A 24259-nucleotide genomic window follows, 5' to 3' on the forward strand; every position below is an offset into this window, starting at 1 on the left:
TAATTCTTTGCCTCAGCATGATGCTCAACACTGCGTATGAGATGGAAAAATGACTAAATTCATATTGACTGAACTCAGTCTCCTGCTATCAGAGGAGATAGTGTCATCTGGCAGAATGAAACTAAAGGATCCAGCTCTGACATGAATAGGAATAAAAGAATGGTTCTTTCTTACCCCTAGAAAAAGTGCCAGAGGCTTAGCGCTGAACAAACTGTTTAGAAAAGCTGCAAAATGACTTGTCCACATGCTGAAATACAGCATTTAGTCGCATCCTTTGTTCACAGGAGAACCAGAAGATTGGGAAATTAACTTCTAATAGAGTCTTCCCCTATGAGGTTCAGCTAGGTGACAGATATAATCTTCATTAAGCCCTGGTTTCTCTGATGAGGCTTCTTTCTATAGCAATGATTTTGCTGCTTAAAAATTAAACTAATGATCTACAGCAAAGAATTATTTGGCTGTGTAAGACAAATACTTTTCCTTTTCCCAAAAATTTTTAAAACGCTTGAAAAATATTTTTTTCAGATCCAGATACACTTAAGACAGACTAAAAAACAACAGGTACATGTGACAACATATTAAATATGGGGAAGTCTTGAGAAGTCCTGGACTTCGGTTTCTTGCAGCTTCCCTGACTGAAAGAGCACTGCAGAAGTTTTATTTCATTAGCTATGTTAGTTACATTTCCTGTCCTGATAAATCCATACTACAAAGTCCAAAAGCACTTCAAGTTATCAAATTGTCTTTGATAACTTAAGTCTAAATAATATCAACATTTCGTCACCCTGAAGAACTTTTGAGGTGTTCCACTGCTGGTTTTTTTTCCTCAAAGAACCCCCAAGTATTTATTTTCCTAGTCTGTGTTAAGTCAGTTTAATAATTGGATTTCTGTACTGTAATTCTTTATATACATTTCTTGATACTTAACTGCATACAGACTGTAATTTGAAATTAAAGCTGTATTGAGTATTATTGTGTCTATCTAAATATATTTTACAGAAAATAATTAAGAGATTCCAGGAATTTTGTTAATCCTACTCACACTAAGTTTGCATTGCTTTGAGAAATAATTTGAAATTCTGCTATTATAGTTGTAATATATATGTACTATATATAGTACTGTTTGAATATGTACTACAAAACTAAGCCTCTATTGGCTTATTAGCTGCCAAAATATCTGTACTACCAAGTACAGTAGGTGTTCTAGAGATAGGGTCCTTTTGAGATAGCTGGTAGAGCCATTGTTTCTTTGAAGACTGAATTTGCAGCTAATGTAAGCATGGACAAATTTATACTTATAATAAAAACTCTGCCCCAGAACTGGTACTGTCTGACATCAATGAATGGCCTAAATTTGCAAGCACAGTGAATAGTTCTAGGATGAGCTTCTTTAACATGAAGTACACCAGCTTTTCCTGCAATAATTCACTGAATGGGTTTGCGCTCACATAGTACTTTGACCTATGACATCCTCACTAAAACAGCCAAGTAAGTCAAGGTAGTACTTTCTGTGAGTCACAAGTCCTTTAGTGCCTTTTCTGTAACTATCAACATTTAGTTAATTTTCTGATACTCAGCAAGAAAAGAGTATTCTAAGAACTGTTCTCCAGTGCAGGTTCTGTTTTTTTCCTGCCCCAGGCAGAGACTGCTTTCTTTTTTGTGTTCAGGAACACTTAGATTTGGAAGTAGTTATTGAATTTTCCCTGATCGGGCTCATGAGGAAACACCAGTCTGCATCCTTGCTTGGGGCCGGGTAACCTTTGAACTCTAGAAACTCCTGCAATATTTTCTTTTTAGCTTTGTACAAAGACCTTTCACCTGACTAAGGCAGCTCACTACAAATCTAGCATCCCCAGGGCATTCCTGAGTTTTCTTAGCTGAGGATAAGATGAATATATCTTACTTTTATATTTACTGAGCTTTCAGCAACTCCAGAATAGCAAACAAAGGCTTTCCTTACTATTACTATTAGTGTAATCATGAGTCTATTGGGAGATTATCTCTGTATTCTTACTTTATCTGTGTATAGAGAATTATACAGAAACATTTCTTATTATGAGTAAGCAAGTAATACATGATGTCAAATCCCTGAATTTATGACAATTACTAATTACAAAGTATTCTGACTTCACAAGACAGATAGGTATGTTTGAGATTTTTAGCAGTTGTTAAATTCAAAGTTATTCAAATTCAGAGGGCTGCAATTGACTGCTTTGGATCTTACTCCGATGTTATATTAATCCTGACTAGGTTGCTACATTCAGATTTCCATTAATTTCTGATATCCAATAGGAAGATGGGAGGATCTTCTCCTTAGCAAGGATGAGCATTGGACTGAAATTACATACTTAAATTCATACAGAGGTCAAAATCTGTAAAATGCAGTTCATGCTGTTGGCAGTTATGCCCATTCAATATTTTTACCTTTTACATGGTACACATATAACACATTCCAAAAGAGGCATTGACAATTTGTAGAGCAACAAGTGAAAAGACTGTGATAAGCATAAGCTGATAAAAGCTTCATGAAATAAAGTTTCTAACCATGTTTGCTATTACTTGACACCTCTTTGAAAAAAATCAGGTTTTCAGCCAAATGAAAAGAAAAAGAGAAAATGTAAAAACTGATGGGGTTTTTTTATTAGCTGTAAGGTACATATGTCTTAAACCACTGATGGACTGGATATCATGCCCTCCTCCTTTTCAGTCCCTCCTGAACTCTGCTAATTAGAAATCTCTAGGTGTAGCAGAAAGGAAAATGTTTGTTCTTTTATATGAATTAAAGAGACATGTAAGACTGGATTTAAAATGAAGTAAAAAGATACAGCAAAGCATTGCAAAGATGATGTTTAGTAACTCAGACGAATGTGCAAGGCATCACTTTTCATGACAAAATCAATATAAATTTCATACAAAACACATTTGTAATTCTTTAGTGTTTAATTATTTGAGTAATTTAAAATTTTAGTCCCAGAGATCTGCTAATGCACCTGTCTTATCTGAAAGATGTGTCAAGAATCAGTAGTTAAGTTTAGACAAGTAAGAATAATAGGAAAATATCTTCTCAAACAAATACAGACTTCTCAGCTGCGTATCAGCAGGGAACAGAGTTAGCTGTTCTGAAAATCTAATTGCATCTTTATCATAATTACTTCTTCTCTTTCTTCTGCATTTAAAATCTGTCATACCCTTAGGTGTTTGGGTTATTTTCCCTCTGCCACAGGTATTCATGTTCTCTGGAACAACCTGAAATAGCTGCTTTTGCTACCTTGATTGGAAGGAGCTGAAACCATGGATGGATAGAGGACAGCTGTGTTCAGGAAAGGTTTGGAAACCCTTTATTTAATTCTGCTCCTCTCAGCTGCAAAGAGATGGTGTTACCTGGTGCTGTTAAAAGTGTAGAGTCTGAGCTAAACATGTTTTGAGCACCTCACTTTTTTGAATTTGAGAAGCTTAAAGTTCTTAACTGTGTAATCTGGTCCCTAAATATTAGATGTGGATGGATTTCCAAGTGTTTTATTACTGTTCTGGAATACCGTGCAGTTTAGCTGATCTTGTCCAATTAAGCAGAAATAATAATAATAATCTGGATACGCCAGAACGTATGAAACTATCAGAACTCTTAAGTTGCTAAGATGTAAAGTGTACAAATACTATGATGAAAACAATGCCTTCCAAAAATACATGAAAGTGAGTTTGCTAGCCAAAGGCTATATGTAGTGAATTTCTAGAATATATATATTTCCAGAAGTCTCTATGTACATGGTAGTGCATATATACATCCAGAGCTAGGAGAAATTGGTCAGCATTTTCCTTAAATAAATTTCTGCAGTTTTTTGTGTCCATACTAGTAAGCATATGTTGGTTGAAGAATATAATCCAGGCTGAGGTTGGAGGTGAAGACCATCTCTGAAACTATTCCCAGTATAGAATGCTGAATGCTTATAAAATCTGCCATGGAACCATAAATAGTAAATGTTGCTTGAATATCTGTTAATATATTCACTTTAATCACTGATGGCATTTTAAGGCAGATAATTTCAAAATTCTTACACTTACGAGTATCTTGGTTTGCAAGGCTCAGTGATTTTTAACATGGTTCCTCTAGACTAAAGTACTCACCAGTATATGGGTAGAAAAATCTGTTCCCTGATATTTAGAACATAGCCTATTGGAAATTTTAATTTTTAAGTTATTTAAAATGAGTAGCATGGCTTATAGCTTGTTATAAAATTGTAAACAACTTAGATAGCAAAGATGTGACATTCTTTTTCCCTCTCCAATCCATTTACCCCACCCCCGAGTAAGCTTCTCCCTTCTTTGTATTTGTATAGACTGAGTGTTTAATGGTTCCTATGGTCATTCTCATGAAAAACTGAAGAGAAATTCGAGTTGCGTGTGCAACACATACTCTTGCAATCAGCGGGTATTTCATGTGTCTGTATCATTATGGTTATGACAGAAATACTGTTGTGGCAAGCATCCTGACTGCAGCTTTTTAATGGGATCTCCCTTCTGTGCTCACGATTCATGTAGATTCAATTCTCAGTGAACTTCTACAGTAATTGTTGTATTTGGATACTGTATTATTTTCCCTTAGCTTGACAATAGTCAACAAGATATTATGGGTTGTCACAAAACCTTACAGATTTCAGCAGCAAATAAGTGTGGCAAGAACATAAGTGTAGGACACAGATTTGGTAACTAGCAATATAATATGGAAATTTAGATGTGATATGAGCTCATCTTGAGAGTTTTTTGAGACAGAAGATATTTTATTAATTCCCAAGCTAATTTCTATATCAAGAGAGCGGTTAAAGTGGTAGCTTATCTCTTACTGTCTGATCCCAAATTTCTAGCTTAAAATTTCAGACCTGACCACAACACACAACAAAATCACCTTAAGAAAAAAATCTGAGAAATGTAAATAGGATTTCTGGCCACCAGAGCCCTATACATAGGTGTTTTTTGGGTGCTTCAACAAGATTAAGAGCCTAAAGGTCATTGTAGCCAGCCTAGACTAAAGGAATCCCCCATATATCAATGGTGATGAAAACCAGAAGGAGTCTCTAAGGTTTCTTCTTCCTCCTTGCTTTCTGTTCTGTGTATACCCTGCTTAGTATTCAGCGTTCATGGTTAACTAGACACACAAGAATGCACAAAATAGTATCTCATTGAGAAAGTAAATATTTCAAATATGGATTTGTCCAAGGAGTATACAGAGATGAACAGAAATGGCTTTCCCCCCATGGTAAATGAAGTAATGAAATAATTACATAAATGAATGTAGAATGATGGAACAGGCATGCTTACAACTCTGAATGCAAACCAAACAGTGAGCAGTACTGACAGGGGAGGAATAAAATTTATGCAAGGCTCTGTGGAGGTTAATAACAGTTGTGATAAATAGTAAAGCACAGAAGAGCTGAACTGAAACTTGAATCTCTCTGCTACAGCTAATTGCAGGCTCAGGTGGAAGACAGCTACAAGTTTCTTTTCATAATAGTCTGCCTACTTCAAGCGAAGTACATTAACAATGAGATGGGGCAGATGGAAGAAAAGATAAACCATGCTTTTTGGCTTGAAGTACAACATTGTAACAAATGGTAATAGTTTTCTTGATTGAATGACAATAGAATGTAAGATTGTTACCTACCTTAAGTTCTCTAAAAAAGATGCTACTCCTAGCCCACTCAACAATGGAGAAGAGGGTTTGGTCAGCCATTTTGCACATAAGCCCAAATGTGTTGAGCTTCTCGTGTTTGCTTCTGTTCGCTTGCTCTTGCTGAAGATATGCCATGATCTTAGCTTGGACTTGCGGCTCATCTGGCTCACATTTCAGGAGTTCCAATATCAGATGTGGAATACTTGCTGGTGAGCTTGTTTGATAACTATCCATGTATGAATAGCCCATTATTGACTCTGGTGAACTAGTGTAAGGGTCAGGGTACTCGGACTTGATAGCACGGCTTGGAAAATGGCCATAGGTTTGGTAACCTTGCAGACTACCATGGGGTGGCATTGTCATACTAATTGGAGAGGTTACAAAGGGACTTCTGTCATAGTCTGTAGGAGGCAAGGCAGTATGGTTCAGAGGTAGGCCCTTGGAGGCAGAATGGATGTTCTGGATTGCAGAAGATATTGTCAGGTCAGTCGGCATTGCTTGAATCACCTGAGTCATGGCTTCCAGTTTAAGTCCATTTGCTCGGATTAGAGCTTTCTTCTGCTGCTTCAGTGCCCTGTCTCTCTTGTACATTGGTCCAAACTTGTTTCGACCGCCACGCATTCGGTCAGCTCGTACAGCTGTCAGGGGAGAAGAGGAAGTCATTCACAATTAAAACTTGGAATCAACATTCTTTAATGAAACATACATTAGGACAGAGCAGAAATGTAAAAAATGTAACTCTTCTTTTTTTTTTTTTTTTTTTTTCTATTTTTTTTCCCCAAATTAAAAGTTGCACTTTTATTCCTAAAGAAAAAGATTTATTTTTACTTAACAAATGCCACTCTTTTTCTGGTAATTTAAATATCACATGCATAAATTACTAACATAAAAGGACTTCTCTTTACATTGATTAGGACACAGGGACAAATGCAATGCTTGGCTACAGGAATTTCACACCTGCTATGAGATCATGTGGAGATCTCAATGTATATTTGGTTTTATGTCAAGCTACTGTGTCATTAAGAAACAAGGGCTGATGTCCAGAATTTGTCTGAGATGTATCCAGTGGACCACATTGTCTCATAATAATCATTCCATTACTGCCTGTCACCGCAGCAAAACATCTGAAATGTAAATTGTGATATGTTCAGTAGTCACAAAGGGGAGCACATTTTTCTTTGCAAAAAGGAAATACTTCCTTTTGATGATTCTGTTCAGGTCGGTATAAATTGGTATAAATGATTCTGTTCAGGTTGGAGATTTTTAGTTAGGTGGATGCCTCTATAGAAATGTTTAGCTGCAGTTGGAATGTGCAGAGAAAGCTGTCAGCTTGCTGCCTTCCACACAGAAGGTGGAAGTGAAACAGAAACTATTGACACTGTTTGTAATATCTCCGGAATTAGAAATAATTAAAACAAATCCACCTCAACAGCTGCCTTAGGAGTCATACTGGTGGTCTCTGTCACAGCAGCATCTGTCACCATGGTGTATATGTAATGGACTAGCAAGGAGCTCTCGCCAAGCCCACCTTGCCCAATGGCAATTAGATTGAAAGAGGAACCTTTGACAGCCTGGTGACATGTTGAGACTGCTGAGATTGCTGGAGGTTAAGTTCTTGAGCTTTTTATCTTAGGGATTAGTAGAACATTAAAAATTTATTATGAATGCTAGATACGCATAATACTGTACATTATCATAAGGACTTTAACGTTTAATGATTTTTCTGGTCCATGGTAATTTATGAACTAGACTTTCAGGCTATATATATCACTATCAGGGAAATACACATATAAATGTCACAAGTATTTACAATTATGGAAGCACATGTTCTTCCAATTTTCTAAGCAAAGGAAAAGAACTTATATTGATGTGTTGATAAGGAAGCTAAAGTACATTTTCTAGAGTATCTTTAAAACTACAAGCACTTTGCTTAAATTTATAGTAAAAACGCTGCTGGTAATATTGCTGTTGAATGTTGATTTTGAGCAAAATGCATGAAATTCATTAAATCACCATCCTAGTAAATGTACTTAACTTTAAATAATATCCCTCCAGGTATTCTACAATTAAAATCTGTGAGCCAAATTGGATTAGTAAAAGCTTTAGCATAACTCCTATAGAAATTAAAGTGAATTGCGTATAATAACAGAAGGCAAAATTTGGTCTTATATCATTGTCAGCAATTGAGTTAAGTAGGACTAGGTAAATGTATTTTATCCTTATTCTGAATGGCAACAATAAGAAAAGGATTTCAAATGTCTTGTTATACTATTTGATCGTGGAAGAACATGGAGTGTTTCAGGATGTGCAGTGCAGTGTGTCAGTGCTAGCTCAGTTCTGTGGGCAAATAGAATAGTATTGAATCCATCAAACTGCAGAAGGCTGATTTTTCTGTTCATCTTCAATTTTATCAACAGCTTTCCTTTGCCAGACCCAGGTGATCGGGTCTTATCCTTTATGGTTGCCTTAGTGGTTTATGGTTTCCCTCCTTGGCCTGATTTTTCCCGGGTCTAGGGTGAATGCTATTTCAGTACAATTGTAAGGCTAAGGAATTAGGAGCTTGTCTTTGGTCAGGCAGAAATGTTATTTGCTGAGACATCTGAATTTTAATACCAAAGTTAGAATGAACTCTGTGTGATTTTCAAATTTGAGTCGATAATTTTGTTTCAGTTATCTCAAAGGGTATTGTACACTTTTCATTGTTCTCTGTACATGAGAAAGTGAAATGAAGTCAAAAAGCATACTTCAAAATGCCTTATTCTCTTTCATTTGTAATAGCATCTCAGGTGTAGCATCACAAAAATATAGGACACAACTTTGGAGATTATTTGGTTCCTTAATCTCAAAGGCGAGTTGGTGTGAGGAAAAATCTTCATTTTCTCTGTTTCCTTTTTTTTTTTTTGTTTGTTTGCCTTATTTACAGAAGAATACACACATATATATACACATATAAATATATATATGCACACACAAACCTAGATAAAACATAAATAAAATCAGATCGCTCTCCATAGCAATGACTTCTTTTTTTTGCTAATCTGGACAATTCTTGCATACATTATGTTTAATCTAAATTAAATCTTTTTTAAAAGATGCAAAGCTATTGTATCTAGATCCAGTCATTCACAAACTCTAAAACCATAAAAAATTAAATTATATAAATTTATGGAAAAATGGATTATGGTTTTGACTACTTGTTAGTGATTTATTCTTTAGTCATTAGAGTTTTTTATAAAGGAACAATTTCACTGAGCAGTTTCACCTTTTACTGTCTTTTCAAACCCACGAAAAATGCGTACTATTTATTACACAAAATAGCACGTAATAACATGCATAATCCTGTAATTTTCAAAATTAATCTTAGTATAGTTGAAAATACAGCAAGACTGTACCTCTTACCTTCCAATTTCATTCCAACACTTAGACATTTTTGAAATCGACAGTAAGGGCATCGTTTTCTCTGTGTTTTGTCAATCTGGCAATTCTGGTTTTCTATACATGTGTACCTTTTGTTATTCTGGACTGTTCGCTTAAAGAATCCCTGCATGACAGATGGAAAAGTTAGCCCATTTAACTTGAATAGTGTATTTCATTATTTAATTTTATGGAAATCATTTTAACTTATTTTTCATACACCACTCAAGCACTTACAAAGTTACGTAGTTTATTTTAAATTACAGTGAGATATACCCAGGAGAAAAATACCAGACAGTATAGGAGATTATCTTGTGTCTGTGCTGTGCTCTATAGACTGATGTCAAAGCTTCATTAGACTGGCTATAGTCTCCTGTGCCCCTAACAGTCATAGCAGAAACAGTGAGTCTGACCAGTTCCTTTTGTATTCTTTAATCATTACAAAATGATTAAAGTATTTTCTGTAAAGGAGTTTTACATTAAATAAGTAGGGACACTGTTGCAAAGATAACAGAAATACAGTGTGACTGGCTACTGTACACCCCAGTGGTGCACACTAGAGGCGTAATAAGTGCTTGTTGTTCATTTCTCATTGATTATTTTTTAGTGCAAATAAAATGTGCAAAGTTAAGTATTTCATGCAGCTAGATATTTTTAAATGCATTATTCTGGTGAAAGAGTTTCCTTCATAGTGCATTACTTCAATAACCATAAAGAACTTTGAAAAAATTTTACATTACAAATTTGACCTGCCATAAATTATAAGTACTTAAACTCTTTAGAATAATAGAACTGTGCAGATATTTATCTTCCAATATGATAAGCTGCATTTAAAATATTTAATTCTCAAAAATAATGAACAATCTAAACCAAATAATTAGTTACTTGACTTTGTGTGTCAAGTGAGCTCTGGCAGTTACAGATTGTATGAAAAAAAAAAAAGTGCATGGTCATTATAGCCACAGAAATGCACTTTGTAATATTGAAGGATGAAAAATGTTAAGAAAGCTGCATGAGATTTGGCCAAGCTATAGGAAAAAGATACTTTTCGTACTTTGCCATCTAGGAACAGAAATGCTCTGAATGTGTATAAATTAACTAAAATCCATATTTGGGACAGCCAGGAATAACAGTTGCTCTAGAACTACACTTCACAGGAGCAAAATGCTGGAAAGCAATGACAAAACTACAATGCATAACAGTCCAAGTTGTTTCTATTTGTGCAGATGAGGTTTCTCCAAGATCTTTCTATGTCCTAAAGCTTTTTCATGGTTAATTTTTTGTATGAATGTAACAAAAAAAAGTATCAAAGAACCCAAATTATTGCACATCTGGTCTATTTAACTGTCATTTTTTTTCTGCTTATATTTGAAACTTGGGTTGTAGTTTTTGTTGCGGTTTTTTTGGTTTTGTTTTGTTTTTTTTTTTTTTTGGGGGGGGGAGGGGGAGAAGTGGGGCTGTACTTGTGTTTAGATGAAGTAATCAGTACAGAACCTTGCAGCTTTCACATGTGAGAAGTCCATAATGGTACCCAGACACTTTATCTCCACAGACCGGACACAGTTCCTCAAGGTCTTCATCATAAGAGTAATTCACCATTTTAAACTGTGACACTGAGGAAAGGAGAAATAGCACATTGAATTAGAATCTACATTAATAGCTCAAATTTTCTGCAACTGTTCTCACATAGAGAGAAAGCACTGCAGATTGGAGGAAAAAAATGGGTTTATTTTTAAAAAACATAGCTTGCATTGAGACATGCAACTTTTCATCAACGGCAAATCTGCATCATACTTAGCAAGTGGAACAAAACCCCTCAGCTCTTCAGTTTTATGTTCTAAATATTAATATTTACTGAGAGCTCTTAACCTAGTCCGTACTTTATGGAATTGCAAAGTAAATTAATTCATTTAAATCCGAAAATGATCAGGGGGGAACTTTAAAAAAGCAGAACTAAAAGACTGTCAGTTGTGTATTTAAAGGAACTCAGTTTGTTTCCTTTAAAGTTTTCTTTCAACATCAGCCTGCAAATATTTACTTAGCCGAAACTTGTATCTTACAGACCCAGCACTTTTGCGCCGCGTTAAATGCAAGTTACTTACTTGCAAAACCCGGTTAAAGCAACGCACTCCGCGCCCCCAAACTCGTTGCCTGGAGTTGACAGCCTCCCCTCGGAGCCAGTTCGCTCTCCCGCCCGCGCGCCGATGGTGAGCGCTCCGTGCCCTGGGGTTCACAGCCACCGCTCCCGCGGCTGAGGGGGAGACGCTTTTCGGCTCTCCGCGGGTCAGCAGAGACGTGGCTGGCCGGGGTCACCGGCCGCGGGGGATGCGGCCGGGGCTGCCCAGCCGGCGGCCCCGGTACCAGGGGAGGGCGGAACCTGCGCGCCAGGGCCGCCTGAAGTTTCTGCCGCTCGGGGAAAAGGCGGGGAGGAGCCGACCTTCAGGGGGAACCGGGGAGGTAAAATAAGCTGAATGAAGGTACAGAGAACGGTCACTTGAGCCGGGTTCCCCTACAAAGAGCCCAGTCAGGCGCACTGGTTACTCCCAAAAAGAAACCACGCCGCTCACTGCGGGGCCGGCTTTCTACCCCTTCCTTGCTGTTAAACCTCCTATCTGCTCGGCAAGCCTAGAGGCACAGAGGGCTCCTAGCCAAGGCCAGAGGCGTCGGGCATCTCAGCGGCACCGCTTAGGATGTCGCCTCTTTGCGGGTAACCTCGCGGCTGCCGCCGTTCGGGAGCACCAAAGCCCCAGGACCGGCAGCCACTCCGTAAGGGCAAGGGGGCCGCACCCAGCGCTCGGGACAGCTGCCGGAGAAAGCGGGGAACACTGACCCACCAGCATGCAGCCGGGAAAACGTTTCCAGAGCGATCTCGGTGGGGACTGGGATCGGGGATAACCGCTTGCCAGCGGCGTGTGGCGGATTCGGGGCGACCGGGGGCGGAGGAGGAGAGCCCAGCCCTCCCCTCTGCTCGCATCCGCGGCTCCAAGGCCCAGCCCCGGGGCAAAGTTCCCCCCTCCTCGCAGGAAAAGCCAAGTGGGAAAGCAGGGGTTTCCCGAGCGCCGTGCCCTGGTACGGAGCTTCCTCCACGGCGTGCAAAGGGGTGGGCTGGACGCCCCCTGCATCTCCGAAGCTGCCGGCCCACCCCGCCTCTGTTTCCCAGCAGACTCCCGGGAAGGACGATTTCTAAAGAGCAGTGGGGACGGGAGTTTCTGCGCTGGGAGAGGCCCGGGGCGGGGCAGGCACTGCCCGCGTACCGGGCGGCCGGCTCCGAGGCAGGGAGCTGACACCCCGCGGCAGCCCTGGGAGAGCGTGGAGCACCGGGAACAGCCCCGTCCCGGCCCGCAGAGGCATTTCCAGCCCTATCCCAGCTCGGGCATCCCGCTGCCTTACCGGAGACCTCGCAGGGGCGCAAACCCAAAGCTGTCTACTGCCAAGTTTGGCTCCGCTGCCACATGTGCTGTGCCTGCGAGCGTCGCACACCCGGGACAGAGCCCTGGGGACCCGTTTCGGGAGGTGTGCGGCACACGAAGGTGCTCGGCAGGACTTTTCCGCTTAACTCCCCCTGCTATAAACTTCGAGTCAATTTTGCCATGATTGGCGACTAGTCCGAGTCCCCCGGATCTACAGCAGGGCCGGTGTCTCCGGGCAGTGACAGCCGGGGCATCTGTAACCCGTCTGTTCCCGCCAGCCAGATGCTTGACGGCTCCCCGGCCGCGACTGCACCTCCTGGCCAGGGCCTTGCCGTAGCTTCGGCGCTGGTGTCCCGGTGCCCGGCCGAGCCACGCTGGAAGTTGGCGCACGAAAGCAGGGGCTCGGCTGGGCGAGGGGCAGGGCGGAGGTGGCAGCGGGGAAGCTCGCAGGCAGCAGCCGTAAACTTTTTTGGCAGGACGAAGGGGCGGTTTGCTGAAGGGGGCCCAAGCGTGCGCGGAGGGGAAGCGCCGTGCCTTTCCCCCCTTACCTTGCATGTTTTCGGGCATCTGCCCCTGTTCCCCATTCGACCGTGCGAGTCCCAGGGCCTCCGTCTCCACTTTGGGCAGCATGACAAGGCGGCTGCGGGCCGGGCTGGGGGCTCCGTGTCCGTCCGCGACACCAGCACCTGGACACGGCAGCACAGATTTAGCTGGATCAAGGCGCGCTCTGCGGCCGCTGCCTCTTCTTCCTCCTCCTCCTCTTCCCTCCCTCTGCTCCACGCCAGCCTTTACCCTGCTACAACGGGAGCACGGAGCGGCTCCGGCCGCCGGAAAGAGCCGCCGGGGTGCCCGCGGCTGGGGGAGCCGCAGAGCGTTATTCGGGCTGCAGGCGGAGGGGGCGGAGAAGACAGGAGGAGGAAGACCGGGGGGTGTCGGGGAGGAAGGAGGAACCCCGGGAGCCCGAAGCAGCTCCGCCCGGGGCTCAGCGCGGCGGCAGCCCGGCGCCCCGATCCATGCGGAGCGGCACAGTGCACAGGAGCGCTCTGCCACCGCTGGTGCTGCTGGACAGGGTTCCCACCCCCGGCCCCCTCCCTTTCTTCCCCCTCCTCCTCCTCCTCCCCCTCTTCCCCCCGCCACAAGTGCGGAGGTGCCGAGTCGGGACCTCCAGCCTCGCACCCGCGGGGAGGCGCTCCGGGAGCCAGGGGGCTGCAGGGTGCCGGGGGGCTCCGGCGAAGGGGGGAGCCCGACACCGCTCTTGCAGCCAATAAGACAGAGGCGGGATGAGCAACACCCTCCGCGCACACACACGCCCCACACATGCACAGGAACACGCAGACTTGCCCAGCGCATACACTCCTGCCTGGTTGTTACACCGAGCGGCGGGGTGGGTGCCTAGGCTGCAGCCCCCGCCCCCCCCGGAGGAGCCTGATGGGCCACCAGCCCGTGATGTTCCTCCCTGCATGAGGGCAGATGCGCTCCAGCTTCCTTGGGGCCGGAGGGACAATTCTCCCCGTCCGAGCAGCGACGACTGTGTGGACACTGGCCCTCGCTTTCCCTCCGAGGGGGCGGGGGTAGACGACTGAAACCCCAGCGCTTGGAGAATTCCAGCCCTTGCGGCCACGTTGCAGTCGCGCAGCCCTGGAGCCTGAGAAAAGCGGGCTGGAGCTCCCTGTACCTATTCTGGTGGTTTGAGTCTCCCTCCCCTAAACTTGCGAAATCTGTCTGTGCCAGTTGCATCGTTTGGACAAAAGTCAATGCCCTGGCAGAGCCTCCTCTTGGGTAAAAGCCGTCCTTTCCCGGCTCACGATGCAGCAAGCGGCACTTGTTTCCAAGTTGTCCCAAATAACTCGTTTCTACCAAGCGGGTGCCTCAGCGGCGAGAGCCGGGAGGCCCCGCTGCTCGGTGTGGCGTCGGCCGGCGGGGAGGGAGGCCGAGCTGCTCTGCTAGCCAGGCCGGGGCCGGGGGTCTGTCCGGCCCCGCTCTCCTTCCTGCGCCGAGGGCGGCCGGGGGCTCCGCTGCGCTCCGGCTACGGCGCGCAGGTTCTGTGATGTGGGATGAGTGGTATTTGCACCTTTGAAAGCATCCGAGCTCCACGCCCGGGCTGCCCGTACCCCTCTGACACTTCAGTCTCCGTTGTGTATATTAAGAGCAGAAAATATTTGGCGTTGAAAATTGCTTCCGATTGAAAGTGAGGTGCGGAACTGTCTCCATTGCAGGGTATAACATTTCCCGTCGGCTGGGAGAGAGTTTGTGAAAACGGACACCTGTAGCTTATTAAACACCTTTGGCGATCGTGAGGTGACCAGCAGTGGGACAAGCCCTCGACGTGCAGAGAGCCTGCTCTGCCGTGCTCTTTCATAGGACTTCAAACTTTTCACATCCAACAAATGGAAGAAGGGACCTTTGCTTAATTCAGTGCGGATTCCGAGCCAACTCACCACCAGTACCGCTGGAGCAGAAAGTGTCTCTCCTCTGTGCAGGCTTTGCTATTTTGGGTATGGACCCACCGTGTAGAGGCTCAGACCTCTCGGGCTCCTTCCATTCTCACCTTTTTCCCATTCCCCTTCGAGCGGGAGGGCTTGCAGGTGAACTCTTCTTAATCTGTATCAACACGTTATTTCTCAAGTCATTATTTCACAGTTTAGCAGTTAGCCTGCGAATAAGTTTTAGGACAGCACCATGGCGAGCTGCGGGAGCGGACAGCTCGATGACCAAGGCGGGTGGCTAAGAAACAACCGAAGGGAATGGCCTCGTTTCTAGGCAGAAGTATCTCTCAGCCCCTGGGAAGCTGGTTCTAGATACATCAGTTAAACACAACCCCTTCTCCAGACGTCGCCGTGTAGCATCGCCTGAGCTGAGCCCGGATGGCTCAGCACGGGCGGCGCGTGGAGCATAGCGGCGGCTCCGCTCCGCCGGGCTCCACTAGGAGCCGGCCAGGGCCGCGAGGCCTGTGGCCGGGCCGCTTCTGCCTACCGCTGGCCCGAAGGGTGACCAGAGGACGCTGGGGGCAGCTCACAGAGGAGCTTCACCTTCTCGCAGCCCTGCCCCGCAGGAGAAGCGTTGTCAGAGCACATTTACTGCAGACCGTCGAAGTTCAATACACATCTGCAGGACACCGCCGAACCTGGGTCCTGCAGCCGGCTGTGCTGCTTCGGGAAGGAAGGATCCGATTCCTTCCCTCCTGCTCGCCGCCCTGTGGGTCACGCCGTTTGACGACGTCCCACCGGAGCGCTCCGTGCCGTCGCGCTCGTTGCCGCTGCTCCGGGAAAGGCACCAGCTTTATAGGGGAAAGCAGGGGAAGGAAAGCCGACGTCCGGACAGGGCAGCCGAAACCCGTCCAAGCGCAGTCGGCGCCGGGTGGGCCCGGGCCGGGGTGGCTTTCCCGGCCAGCACTCCCCCTCGGGCATGGCCCTTGCATCGCTCCTAGGGCTCTTCGCTCCCACTCGTGGGCTTAATGGCATTCCGCCGGGGAAGGGTTTGGAACGAATTCAAACTGTGCATCGCAAAGCCACTCCGCGAGCTATCGCTATAGATGAATATACTTTGGAGTGGCTATTACACATCCACATTTCTCCGAAGTAACAGTTTAGGGCAGTACATATTTTAAATGATTCCTGGTCCCTTGTGGCTACATTTAATTTAACATGGAGTTCTAGCTCTCACGATTGCCTTGAGCAACCTTAATTACCCTTTCTTCTAATCTCTTCTTTGTTCCTTACTAAGTTCTCCAAACTTTTTTTCCAATGTGATTTCTCTACTGAGTTTGCCTGCCTTGTTCTGACTTTGCCTGAAGGTCTTGATTGGCGCGTGTAATTTTAATTATAAAACATGATGGCTCGGGGAGCCTCCGGCAGCCTTGATTAGTACAAGGAGCAAGACCTGGAATATTTTATACTTCCCTGTTTAAATGTATGTACATTTACATTAAAAAACCCACTGCCTAATTTTAAATAATCTGAAGCTTCTTCCATCTCTTTGTTTTCAAGGTAGGGATCTGAGTGATGGTATTTCAAGGCAAGCTCCAATTTCTTACCGTTTCAATGAGGCCGCAGAACCTGGGCAAAATTCAAAGCCTTTTTCCCTAAGCAGAGACTTTTCTGACTTGGAGTGTCTGCTCCATCCACGAACAATAAATAGCACGCTCCCTTCTAACTTTGTGTCGGGAAGTAGCCTGGGGAAAGTTTGATTTATCTTCCCTGCAAACTAGAGAAAGAGAAATTTTCTGGGGGAATGTTCAAGACAGACTTCACAAAAGCAAACTGGAGAAATAAATAAATGGAGGGCTGTAACTTTTCTGCTGGGAAGTCTAAAGCCAGAGCCGCTCAAAAAGACCTGGATGGAAGTATTTAAGGAGGAGAGAATGCCGCATCCTGCCCCCGCTTCCTCTCCCGCTGGGCATTCTCATTTGCCGCCAGCCCAGAACTGCTCTGATCAATCGCTCACTGAAAACGGTGCCTGCAGCCGAGCTCGGAGCGGGAGTCCCCGCCACGCAGCCTGCCCCGGCGCAGCCGCATGGCCCCGAGCACACCCCCGGGCACAGGCGGGCACGGCCCCGGGCACCGCGCGGGGCTGCTCCGGGCAATGCCGCGGGGCAGCGCAGCCGGAACGGGACCCCTCTGCAGAGGAGAAAGTTCGTAACCGGAGTCTGCTGCTTCACCTCCCGCACCTCACACTCAACTTCACGAGACTGTGAGCAGTAGGAAAAATGTATCCAACACAAGCTCTATTCTATTCTGCCCTCCACACTCCCCTGTCCCCTATATCTTCTTTACTCCTCTTCTCTCATATATTCCCGCCCCCCCCCCCCCGGACTTTGTTATAAAAAGCTCACCCCTACAGTACGAAGGGGGGAGTACCTCAAAACCTTCCAAATCCTGTAGCAAACGGACTCCTCTCATCAGTGTGCCGAGGAAATACTGCCTTCACTCCTAAGGATTACTTTGAGTGGAGGCTTTTAGTGCCTCCAACTCAGGCTTTAGAAAGCAAACTGGCCCCTCTAGAGAACTAAAAAAAAACCCAACACCATCCAATCAATCCCAAACACAAAAATACTATTTTTCCTTTTTTTCCCCTCCTTTTCTTTTTTTCTCCTTTTTTTTTTTTTTTTTTTTTTTGATCCACTGTCAGCGAATCAGAATGGGTGCTTTAGGCTGAAATACTTTCTGTAGTAGAACACACGCCACAGAGGATCGCTTTTCAAAGCTTATTGCATTTTTTTCTGCTGCTAATCATTCGCTTTGCCTTGCGGAGATGTCGATCCTCTCTGGCCCAACACAGAGAACCATTTCCAAGCAGGCAATTATTGCCCGAGGAGCTGTATTTCACGCCCGGCCGAGCTGCTGCCGCACACCGGTGTGCGCTGCTGCCTTGCAAACACCTGGCAGCGACTTGATGCGAAACTACAGAAGGCTCCGGAGCGAGGACTGAGCCGGGCCAAGTGGGTGGTAAAGCACCGCCGTGATTGCATTTAATTTACTGCGAAGGGAATCAGTGGTGAGGGATGGTGATGCTTCACCTGGGCCCGCCCGGTGCTCCGGCGCACCGCCGGGCCCGGGGCTGCACACGGGAGCGCAGGGACGGCTGTCACTGCTCGGTTCGGGGCGTCAGCTTTCCGGCGGAGATGTTGCTGAACAACCTGGAAGGCGTGGAAGGGCTGAGGCTGCGGGGAGGTGCGCCCTGGGGAAGGCGGTGAGCACTGCCTGAAGCCCGCGGGGAGGAGAGCTCCCGGGACAATGGCATCATCAGCGAGCCGCAGCCTTTTCCACGCGGCAGCCTTTATCCTTTATCCACTAGGACGCTTACAGATCCAGTTTCGCAAGAAGGAACTCTGTTAGATATATATGTGTGGGTTTTCCCGTTAAATTACATAAGCTCCGCGGGGAAAACGCCTAGCCCTGCGCTGCTTGGACCTGTTGCCGCTAAATGGTGCGACGGGAAAACGCGCTCCTTCCAATCGCTCCTGCCTGCCGCGGGGGGAGGCGGCTCCCCCCTCCTACTGAGAGGCGAGGATGTGAACGCGAAAGCAGAGGTTCCGCGTCCGCCTGCCCAGGCGCGGAGCAGCTCCGCGCTGTGCTCCGCTGTGCGGAGCGGCCGGCTGCGCTGCCAGCGGGAGTCGCAGCGCGGCTGGGCCGAAGGGACGCTGCGGGCAGTGCCGGCGCTCCCCTTCTCCGCCGAGAACCCACAGCTCCTCTCCAACACTGAGAGTTTATTACTCTTCTGATGAGGCTCTTTTGTTGCTGCCTGTGCTGCCCTTTTGGAACACATACTTAAAACCCCTAAAGCTTGGTCTGGGAAGAGAACTCCAAATATTTTTGTACCCAAAGCAAGACTCCTGTCAGGGCTGAGAGCTAGTGTCTATAGTGTAAGAGATAATTGATCCCTATCCTGTACAGAGAGGCTTAAAAATGAATCTTCCTTTCGCTGAGGCAACTGACGATCTGTTGGTGGAGAAAAAAAACCCAAAACAACCCAGATATTTTAGGTCTGCTTCCCCCTCTTCCCTCTAATAAGTATGTTTCTAGCTTGGAAGACTTTATTTAAAAATAATTTGATAGCTGGTCTTTATCACCAAAAAGTTTAAGCTGATATATGTGTATATAGATCTCATATGAGATTTCTCAACACATAAGCATAAAATCATAAAACAAACCCTCAGAAGATAAACTAGGCATAGTTTATACTGAGAAACCTTGATAAGGGTTGCGTACATATGCATGTCTGTTCATTGTATTCACATATATTAATAGATAAGTTTGTGTATCTAGGTAATGTGTGTAATGTACTCATGTAATGTGTGAGTAAACTCTAGACATTAATAACAATTTGGCTTGAGAAGTTGTAATGGTTTTCCCCACAATGCAGCCAAACACAGCTCTTGCTGCAGATAATTCTTCCCTTTCACACTATTTAAAGACAAGTTTGAGAGCTGACCTTTAAATTACCCACACGGACGAGTGGTTAGAGGCGTTTTGTCAGCATTGGAGGTTTCCCTCTGGGGACTATAGGCATCATCATTGTTACTATGCCTCATGCACTGGATATTTAAAATCAGGCTAACTGGAAAAAATAGGGGGTGAATGTGAATACTGTCCCTTTGTAGAGAGCTCATTGGCAGTATAATGATGGGAAAAGTATTTAATGGAAAGAAAATTGATAAAAGTAAAGAATAACAGTGAAATTCACTGTTATAAAAAAATCAGCCCAAAGTTTTCACTCTTGTAGAAGGTTTTCCTGCATCATTGCTGGCCAAAATCCTAATCCAAGCTTTAAAAGATAATATTTGCTGCTTTTGCTAATCATACAAAATTTCATTATATGTGCATAATAATAATAATGATGATAATAATACTAATATGTAAAAACAAACCTTGGCAAACTGAAGAGCACTGATTATAATACTGTACACTGCCTGAGGACATACATTAAAATTAAGATGGCAGTAAGCATTACACAAGCTGAAAAATTTCACAGTAAGAAACTACAAGTAGATTATTTTTCCTCTTATATAACCAGTTTTTCAAGTTAATGAAACAGTTATTTCTGTTAAATAATCATAGCTGATGCTTATAAAAATTGAATAGTGTCCCTGATGACACTAAGGGGCTGATTAGAGGAAAACAAAAACTAGTTAAGTAGCTTTGTATTGCCCTGGAATCTGGTAGAAGAAAAAGATCATGGCACTTCCATTAAAAATTTTCATCAGTCCATATGATATTCTTCATCTGGAAATAGGATGTACTAATAAGATTTTGTGATTTCCAGCTGCCTCTTTGACTGTCTGACAATAAACCCAAAAGCAAGTATTAACAACAGGGAGTGCCTACTCACACTCCAACTCCAGGCTGGTTATGTTTCATTTCCAAGGGACAGATTCACTGTTATTTAAATCATGGAGTCTTGTCTGCATTCATGGGACCTGGATGGGGTCCTCTTTGCTGGGAGAAAGCTAGGTCATTCTTGCTGTGACACACCACTGATTTATACCAAAACCTGACTTAACCCCAGGTGGGTGCACCTTTGCAAAGCAGGCGCTCCCTGACAAGAGCACCTCTTCCAACGGCAAGTGGCCTGAGGCGGGGTGAGGGCTGTGGAGGCTGCGGCAGCAGGCGCTCACAAGCACACCTTCTTGGCCTCCTGTTAAGAGAGGAAAAGCAAACGAGGTTCTGGGAAGGACTGCACAGAAGTGAAAAGCCCCAGATGGGATTTACTCTTAAGAACACTTGGCCCTGCTGCTCATTGTACTTATACCCTGGGAGGACAGATTTTCCTTCCAAAGAATTGCTCTCCAAGTGTAAATAAGAATAGAATCCAACTCCTTCCTACTTGGTTCCCCCACCTCCAAGCAGAGGCCCTCAGGGTAGTGCTGTTTACGTTTAACCCTTACAGGTATGGTGATCAGTTTGCAATGCAGAGTTAGGTGCGCTTTTCAGGGATGCCACCATGGGCTGTGACTATGCGGTGTCACACAAGGGCAGAATCCTCCCCCTGACCCAGATCACACAGGATTTTAGAGAATTTCACAGGATTTAGACCTGCTTTTTCTGTGCCATGCTTTATGAATCTGTCCTGGTATATTCTTCATACAGCACACGTATAAGTGTGTTTTGGAGGTATAGTTACAAAAGCACCCTCCTAACCTACGTCTTCTGCCAATCTGTTTCTCATATCCATGGGTTTTGGGGAACCCAGGCTTGCTAGTCTTTTGGAAATCATGAAAATGGCACTTACTTGGTTGATAGTGTCTAATTTTTCCTTCCACTTGTATTATAGCCTTTCACCCTGAGAAACCGTATCTAAGTGGCTGCTCTTCAGATGTTTGAGATGTATTATTATTTTACTAACCCACACTGAGAAGAGAGGACCAGAGGTCCCCTCCAGTACCTTTCCCTTCCTGTTAGCCAGAAAAAGCAAAAGTCAGAGCAAGGCCCAAGAGAGCAGGGCCCAGCTGGGAACCTGTCCGCGCCCCCATTTTTCGTGTTTCTGGGATCAGAGCTGTGTAAAGGAGGATCCCACATCTGTAGATAAGCACTAGAGGATCTCTGGCTTTGACTACCCTGTGGCTTTGATGGGATGAGCTCTCCTGACCCAGGCGTGGCTTGATCCTGGTCACAGCCATGTCCAACAGTCTGGAAGCTCCCTGTGCCCTCTGGCTGTTGTGGATAGCTTGTCAACATTGCCAGAGTGACCTCTGATTCTCTCTAAGGAGAGTCCATTCCAGAGTGGGGCTACCACCAGGTACAGCTGGCTACAGGCAGGTGGCTCTGGGTCTAGTGGTGTGATCCATGGGACATTAGTTCTCCAGACATCCATGCACATCCATCAAACCTTGTTATGGTGCTGAGCACTCTTCTTGTGCTGGAGCAGGTGAAGAGTGTGAGAAAGGAATCCCTAGGGGCCAGCTGCCTGGGACACGGCTAAGTCCAAGGTGGGAGCCCTTCCCGTGGACACTCTTCCCCAGGAGAAGCAGCAGCTCCACCCAGGAGATCAAGAGCAGTTTTCAGCTATGTTTGAGTCTACTTCCTGCAGCTGTTGCTGCACCTTTCATCCCTACAGTCCCAAAACTTCCCTTGGTGGTGAAGCGTCCATATCACACCCAGCATCAGGGTGCGCGCTTCGCCTGCCATGTGATGACGCACTTAGGAGCCAGAGGGGGAGAGTGAGTCCTGATTCCCACACATGAGCCAAAGCTCCCTTCTTTCCTCCTTACCATAAACTGCTGTGCTGAGGTACAGCCTTGCAAAACTACAGGATGTGGAACCTGCAGCACTGCTGGGCTGGTTTGTGAAGAACATTCCACTCCGTGAAGGAGAGGTTTCCCTTAGCAAGCCTTCTCCAGCCCCAACCCCGGCACAGGCTGATGAGGCAGCGGATGCTATTGCCCTGCTAAAGGAAAGGTGCCTCACTCTTGGTGTCTGGTGAGAGACAGAATGAGCCGACATCGGAAGTGTGGGGAGAAGGGCAGGGAGATAGTAGAGGCAGGCACTCGCTGTGCTCGGCACAGCCACTGCAGTCCCGACAGCCTGGGGCAGATGCTGGGTGATGCTTCTAGTGCCTGCAAGCCAGAGCAGCCCACGCCTCCTGGCCTTCCAATGGGGACCGGGTGCTGTTCCCATATGCTACTGAAAGTATTCACTTCCTCACTGCTCTGAAGTCTTAACCAACTTTTATCATCCAGCCCGCCCCCACTGAATGACGATATATCTGCATTTCCAGCTATAAAAAATAATCTCCGTTTGATATGTGCATCAGAGAAAGACCCAAAAACATTCGCGAGGTTTTCTTCAGCAAGAATAGCCAGGCCAGAGGCAATTTAAATCTAATTTTTGCAAGTGTTTATACACTCACACATGCACAATTTCACAGTTATTAGCAATTGTAATAGATAAAGATACCATTAGTTATCTGAGTATGTATTTGATAATCATATTATCTCTGGAGAAAATTGTTATCCATTGAATCATTCTATGTTTTCTTACATTCTTATGTTGTATCATACCGTTCTTTTTCACCTGAATATGTGTACAGATTAATCAGTTTTGTTGGCTTGCCCAATTGTAATGAGTTTTTCAGTTTGGACAGCCCAAAGTTTAACATATTTATGCAGAGTCTTCAAAACGGAAAACTGTTACTTACCAACTGATGTAAGTCCATGTTTTATAGATTCCTGTATGATGGCTGTGTGGGAACCAGAAGACATTATTAGGTGTAAATATACAGTACCCTTGGGTGCAAGGTGAACAGCATTGAGTACAGAAGAGATGCAGCCTGTAAGCTTTTCTGGCCGTGAGGCCCAGGCTATAACAACCTTCAGTGAAAGTCGGCGAGATGAGCAACAACAACAAAAAATATCCAAGAATTCAGAAAGTAACAAGCATGTCTCTGAGTGGACTCTGTACTTTTTCCAGCATTAGTGACCTGCTGTAAACTGTGTATCTCATTTCATGATAGTCTCTAATCAGAAGAATTGGAACTTGTGATAGGTTTGGTACTGTCACGTGATTTTGTACAGCTTGATAAGAGGACCCTGTTATAAAGTGACAGCAAAAGAGATAAGAACTCTTGGCAGATAATGGCAGAGAAATGATTAACCTAGAGTGGTGAGGTGCTATGAAGCCCAGAGAGTGGAAGGTTGTAAAGTTGTGGGGTCATAAGATCATACTGAATGGATGAAAAGCCATACCAATGCAAGTGTAATGACTATAAACTCAGACTTGTGACCTGTCTTCTTGATGTCATCACCTCTTTGCACAGTGGACAGCAAGCATGGTTGTTTTGGCTTCTGTAAACACTTTTTGGATGGCAAAACAAGCAAGTGTTAATTCCTTAAAGGAGAGTCCTGAATGCGCCTGGGATTTTACACTCTGAGTAACTGCACCAGCAAATCTCTGTTGGTGGTTTGTTAGACAAAACCATTTTATTGCTGCAGTCCTCAAGCTGTAGACTAGCTCCAGGTTGTAGCCATTCAGCCGAAAGCATACACTACTTTCTCAGTAACAAGCTTTACAGTACGGTTAAACATTGATATCCCAGGACTGTGATACATAGTATTGTGCTCATCTCTAAGACTGAGAGGCACAATACCAATTTACAGTGTGTCAAATGGCTGAAGGTGTTGCTGTAAGTAATTATTACAAAGGTGGGCAGTTGTGTAGTCGACTGGGTGATTTTTCAGCTCAGCTGTGAGTGAGTCAGGTTCTGCTTTCAGAGGAAATGGAGGTGCCTAACAGTTCCCTGGGTGATACTGTGCTGCATGTCACCATGAGTGCAGTGT

General features: G+C 44.9%; 1 protein-coding gene across 2 annotated transcripts in view; it reads right to left on the reverse strand.

The window, feature by feature from the left end:
- NR5A2 (nuclear receptor subfamily 5 group A member 2) overlaps positions 1-23185 on the reverse strand; it is a gene marked incomplete at both ends in the record, with an annotated part of 94570 nt that extends 71385 nt beyond the window's left edge. The window contains 5 exons of one of the 2 annotated variants that reach the window (XM_080624319.1): positions 5657-6303; positions 9065-9206; positions 10574-10692; positions 13038-13175; positions 23122-23185. In XM_080624319.1, the coding sequence (XP_080480445.1) occupies positions 5657-6303; positions 9065-9206; positions 10574-10692; positions 13038-13175; positions 23122-23185 (1110 nt within the window). The remainder of the gene's footprint in view (positions 1-5656; positions 6304-9064; positions 9207-10573; positions 10693-13037; positions 13176-23121) is intronic. The other variant, XM_080624320.1, reaches the window with a different exon arrangement.
- Between the last annotated feature and the right edge of the window lie 1074 nt (positions 23186-24259).

This window comes from Psittacula echo (genome assembly GCF_963264785.1).
Source record: "Psittacula echo genome assembly, chromosome: 7".
Lineage (NCBI taxonomy): Eukaryota > Metazoa > Chordata > Aves > Psittaciformes > Psittacidae > Psittacula > Psittacula echo.